Source organism: Chiloscyllium plagiosum, unplaced genomic scaffold (genome assembly GCF_037043375.1).
Source record: "Chiloscyllium plagiosum isolate Xiang-an unplaced genomic scaffold, Cpla_swu_hap1 HiC_scaffold_2, whole genome shotgun sequence".
Lineage (NCBI taxonomy): Eukaryota > Metazoa > Chordata > Chondrichthyes > Orectolobiformes > Hemiscylliidae > Chiloscyllium > Chiloscyllium plagiosum.
The window spans coordinates 8887177-8893272 of record NW_028270140.1 but is presented as its reverse complement, the minus strand read 5'-3'; the positions used below and the strand labels follow the sequence as shown (position 1 = coordinate 8893272).

Sequence of the window (6096 nt, the reverse complement as noted above, 5' to 3'; positions counted from 1 at the left end):
TAGTTTCATCTGTACAAAAAGATAGCTCAACGGGGCTCACTTTGGCCCAAGACAGGAGCACATACAATTGTTTATTTTGATTAAATTCTTTGCAATGAGACATCGGTGCACTTCCAGGTTGAGTCAGAGCAACAATTGAAATCTTGCTCAGTAAGATATTATCTGTTTGAATATAACCAATTCTCTCCTTTTCCCAGTTTCACACAGCAGACAAATAAAGGCAAGTTCAGAGTCAATAATTAGGTGTACTGAACCTTAAAACAAGTTTTAATTCCCTTCAACTTTTGTTTATTGATGTACTGAACATGAAAAAGTACAAATGATCCAAACACAATATAAGGAAAGAAACATGTACAGCCTCTTAAATACTCAAAGGAACATACATTCTATTCAACCAACGTAAATTGTCATACTTTACAACTTCAAATAAATACAGACTTACATTTTATTAAGTGCTATGATAAACATCGTAAAGTGAATACCAATTCACATGCTTTCCCACTAAGTTTTGCTGCATTTGACTCAGCTACAAATAGGCTATAGGCTAGAACATTCATGTTAACTATTGGCTTTAACAATTAACTGAAAGGAGTCTGTTTTTAAAGCTGCACATGGTTTCTTTTGCAACCCTTCTGTGCAAAGCCTAAAGGTTAGTCCTATATGACAGCATTGAGTGGGTTAGCATGAAAACATGGGTGTACACTTTCACGTGCTTCACAGTATATGTACTTCAACTAGGCTGAGAATTTATAACTACAGTATTCAAAAGCAATAGCAAAGATAAATGTACAACTGTTATGCATAGCACATTGCTTGTTCTAAGGGGAAGAGCACATGAGCATTTCAGTTTACACAAAGCAGGACATTTAACTACAGTTATCAGTGCACCTGGTCGAGGACTGCAATTCCACAACCAATTTGTTCTTAGAAGAATAAGTTAAGCTAGATGCTTCTCTGAAAATAGAGTTTTTCAAATTTATTCCTGTTATGATAAAGAACTGCTATATCTCCCCATAGTGATTTAAGCATTAATTGCAAATTTACTTTAAACGTTTCAACAGGATACCTTCCTTTTTAGTATGAAAATGTAAGCATATTTGTTCAAACTGTGGCTTTACCCATTGTACCACAAATGCATATATAACAAAAGCAGTGTCACTATAGTTTTAAAGAGCTGCAACAAGACTATCTACAGACCAACAACAAACAAATCTGATGCACTGCAATTCTGGTCATTAGGACAACAAAACAAGTAAACTTCAAGTAATGTTAATGCAGTCTACAAGAAACAAAAAACATACAAAGCATTCAGGTTCCTTAAACAGCACTTGGCATGTAGTCAAAAACAAAAAGCAGAAAAAGGTCCATAACACAAGGACTTATTTACATTACACAATGCTCAGGTGCAGTCTATTATATTTTTGCATTTTCTAAATTTATTCTGACCGCTTTGTAATCTGTATTGCAAAGCAAATCCAATCATTTTTCCACCCAATTCCAGCACAGACAATACAGCAGGAGAGTGTACATCACTAAACACCTTGAGCTTTAACAGAAGGGAATACTTTCAGGAAGAACATATTTCCCCCAATTTTCAATAATTGATATATTTGCATGCACTCTCAATGTTAAGCCTCTTTTTAATTCTTGAAATCACAATTAAACGTGAGCCATTTTGTCACAAATAACCAGGATGATCCACTGATTATACAAATGAAACCCACAGTGCCCACTGGTTCTACATCTTGGTAATACAAAGGTCTTCAAGGTAATCTCTACATCACATGTCTTTCCAATAAATGCCAGCCACTGGAAATTTCCTGGTTTTAATTTTTTCAAAAGCTCACTAGATGTCGTATGAAGAGATTCTCAAAGTAACCAAGTCAAAATATTTGTTCCAGGTCCTGTAAAAAGTTTCTCCAAATTTCTTTTATAAAAATAGATGCTTTTTTTTAAACCCACTTCAGCAAAGAGGCTCTCTCTCTTTGGCAAGGTACTGTGTTATGAAAAAAAAGGATTTCCAAGAACCTTACAATAAGGTATAATTGCAGCCCACCCTTTTCCCAATCCAAAATCTTATCAAAATAAAAACTTTACTTAACATGTAAATAAAGAAAACAAATGTAAACCAACACTTTTGAAACTGATCACTTAAATGCAATGAATTTAAAGGCAAATCAAATACTTGACCAAAATATATTTTCTTCTAAAAAAGAAAAAGAAACAAAGCCTCACAAATTCACTTTATGTACTGTTTCAAGGCAGTTGTGTAAAAATCTAGGAGTCTTTCTTCCTTCAGCTGAAACAGTTTCTTTTTTTAAAAGGTCCACCTCCTTCAAAAGGAGGTTACTAGAATGTTGTGTGACAGGTAAAAAACCCTGCACCTCGTCAATTTTCAAAACATAAAAGCTATGAAAGAAGATTTAATGCAAAGTTACCAGCAATATAAAACCTTCTCATATTCTTAGGATGCTAAATAGTCATACTTCTGTCTTAACACTGACTTACAAAGTCTTTGCACTAATATATAAAGTTTTGCTTTAACATGTCTTTTTGAATAGCTATATAACAGTTATGTTACATATTAGGCTTTGTGCGTTTTGTTGGTTTTGAAGGACACCTGCAGTACTCTGTCCCCTAGACGGTATCCGTTTAAACTGGCTATTGCCATGGCTGCTTCATCATAGTTGGTCATAGTCACAAATCCAAATCCTTTACACTTGTTTGTGTTGAAGTCGCGGATGACTTTCACATTGGTCACAGCACCAAATGGTCCAAACATTTGCCAAAGAATACTCTCATCTGCATCAGGTGCTAAATTGTAAACAAAGATACACCAGCCTGTTCCAGCATGTCCAGGAATATTGATGCCTGCCAAACTGGTCATTCCATCAATAGTCATTGGCGAAAACCTGCCAAAAATCAAAACTACAATGTATCCTCATACATAACAAAGTTGACAAGACTTTTAATATTGTTGCTTTACAATGAGAGTGATGAGTCCTGTATTTTTACTTTTTAAAACCATAAATAGTTCAAATACTGATGTTGCATTATAGATCATCAACATCTCATTGAGACTAGCCAATAACAATTAAGCATTCCAGTCTAACATTAAAATGGTCACAATAACTCGTGGGATGTGGGCCAGCAGGTAATGTTCCTCCCTAGTTGCCCTGGAGGCATTAGCAAGCTGCCTTCTTGAACCACTGCAGTCAGTGTTGTAGGTAGACCCACAATCTGAGCAATTGAATACCCTCATGCATTCCTTTCCAAACATTTCTTCTGTTTCAAAGAGTCTTAACTCAAAAACCTTTGCTCTCCACAGATGTCGACCCCTTTACCAGCATTTCCTGCTTTATTTCAGATTTGCAGGGTCAAGACTTTTGTTTTTATGTTTCTCTAATATACTTAAGTTATTTTCACTTGGAACTTAACCAAGAAACGGGAAAATAAAAATTCAAATAGCACTTTTATAGGTTGAACTTGAAACATGGACAAAAGAGCTGCATGGAAGCAACAAGTCTGATTTAAAGACTAGCCTTATTCCAAAACTAATAAATCGATTTCATACAATGGGATTATTGCAAATTGATTAATTGAAGTCAACATCTCAATCTATTAGACACTTGGAGTACAATTCCTAAATACAGAAGTAAACCAGGAAAATACTTATCCTAAAATTCCAAATTGCTGGAAAAGGGGATAATTACCTTTTGACGCCATAAGCCATATTTAGAAGATTGTCCAACCTGCAAGACAGATATTTTGCAATTCAGTTGTGCAAAAAACAAAGCTGTCTACCCCAAAGAGATTAATATTCATTGTAGAATTTTTCTCGTTTGCAAATAAACTTGGGGAAAGCACTGTAGTGCTGTGTATTGTCAAATGAAGATTAAAACTGAAGCTAATCAAATTTGGAATGGGATAGGATGTGATGGCGGTACGGAAGGGGAAAGGAAGGATTGGAAAAGCAGAAACATTATGATCACCCTTATACCCAGTAATCTCTCATGCAATTATACAAAAAGCCTTGCACTAAATTGACTCATCAGATTTAGCATACAATGAACGACAATGCATATACATCAAATAATAGCTTCAAGCAGAGCTTCGTACAAGGGAAGCTTTATTTTGCTTTGAATGAATTTATCTTGAATCTTGACAATGTTTAACTAAATTATTGATTATGTATAATTTGATAGACATGCCAGTGGACACAAGCACAAGTTTCCTGGTGTATTTACAGATTAGAAAAAATATGCATTCAAGCAAAGCACCAGTCAGTAATTACCTTATGTTGCAAGACAAGATTAAATTTCGACCTCACCACTTCTGGAGACTGGAGTTGCTCAACAATAGGATCCAACACATGTTGGATTCCATCTGAGGGGATATGGTTTTAGAACCACTTTAAATCAAATCAGTTACTGGAAATAATAATGGATGGGCAAGAACTGAAAGGCTTTGTATTCAGTGAGCAAACTTCACCTCAACTGGGCAAGCTAGGTTCCCATTAAGTACTAAAGGTCTAGGGCAAAATTTCTCCATTTGGAAAGGTTACACTGCCTTGTTCCAGAATGGCAGTCTCATCCCAGCTACGGCTTCAAAGTATTCCATTATTCAAGTTGGTGTTCCCCCAGCCCAGGAGCTGTTAACTGAACTGTCTTAACTGTACTTCTTGTTTTAGTTTGGTGCTTACTTCAATGACAGAATTCCAGAGTGGCAACTTAAAATTTTTACTGTTTTTCATATAGAAGTACACATGACAAATTTACTATTAGTGGAGATAATATGTTGCAGAGTGCCGGTGCTCCAGAAGGAAGAATGTTGAGGGGTACAGTGAGTATCATGCAAAGTTATAGTGTACAGACAGGGATAGGAGAACACCTATGGCTATCAGAAGGATATACAGCCACCATCTCTTCCCTAGTAATACTAAGTATCCAAACTAATGTAGCTTTTAACTTATTGTGGTTGGTAATTAGGTGCATCTTGTTTAAAAGAGAGCCTATTCTCAGAAAATCAAATCAGAGACCTGTCCAGCCATTAGGTTAAAAACACTATGGTGGTAGCAAATGTAGTCAATGAATCATTTCCAAAGAGTCAGGTCATAGCTGTAAAACACCCTTTGGTCCAACATGTCCATGCTGACCAGATAGCCTGACTTAATCTAGCCCCATTTGTCAGCATTGGGCCCACATCCCTCTAAACCCTTCCTATTCATATACCCATCCAAAAGCCTTTCCGACTCGCGCATCCCAGGCGAAAGACGTGCCTATTTACCCTATTCATGTCATGATTTTATAAACATCTATAAATCCCTCAGCCTCCAACACTCCAGGAAAAAAAAAAGTAGCCCTGGCGTATTCAGCCTTTTCCCATAGCTTAAGCCCTCTAACCCTGGCAACATCCTTTTAAATCTTTTCTGAACCCCTTTCAAGTTTGCCAACATCCTTTCTATAACAGGGAAACCAGAATTGCACGTAGTATCCGAAAGTGGCCTAATCAATGTCCTGTGCAGCCAAAATATGACATCCCAATACTCTACTCAACAGCTCCTACAATAGTTTGGTAGCCACCAGTGAAGATATTCTTCAATTTAACTAACAATTATTCAAATACATTTCTTACATAATGAGCCCTAAATGCATTTTGCTAAATTCAAGACAGTTTCAATATATTGGGTCAAAGTCAAACCATGTTTATATCCAAAGATAGATTTGATCAAAAGTGAAGGAATAAATACTCAAAAAAAAGTCAGACCTTATTACTGGTGGCTACCAAAATATTTTAAGTGCTATCTTCTCTATTTGAGTTAAGTCAGTGATCAGCAACTTTTTGGATGGTGAAAGAAAACCAAACAGGAGATTTCAAGCTGCTCAGTTTGATCAAAGCTCTCAGATTGTAAACAAGTGTGCTCACCTGGGTTTCAGGGCAGCAAATCACGCCAAGTTGGTTTTTAAATTCATCATACACAGTGCTTGTCAAGTTGCAACCCTAGATTCCTTAGCGCAAAACCTTTAAAGCAAAAGACCAGCATCTCACTTAGAAAGCAACTTTCCCAAATGCTCTTTGGGGGCAGCTGCAAACTTG

The 6096-nt window shown here is 36.3% G+C and overlaps 1 protein-coding gene across 5 annotated transcripts in view; it reads right to left on the bottom strand.

The window, feature by feature from the left end:
• Nucleotides 1-261: 261 nt before the first annotated feature.
• LOC122564158 (ELAV-like protein 2) overlaps nucleotides 262-6096 on the bottom strand; it is an 84047-nt gene continuing 78212 nt past the window's right edge. For all 5 annotated transcript variants that reach the window (XM_087994527.1, XM_043718813.2, XM_087994540.1 and 2 more), the window contains 2 exons: nucleotides 3714-3752; nucleotides 262-2912 (listed from right to left, as the gene is read on the bottom strand). In XM_087994527.1, coding sequence (XP_087850653.1) covers nucleotides 2585-2912; nucleotides 3714-3752 — 367 coding nt within the window. In that variant the 3' untranslated portion in view covers nucleotides 262-2584. The remainder of the gene's footprint in view (nucleotides 2913-3713; nucleotides 3753-6096) is intronic.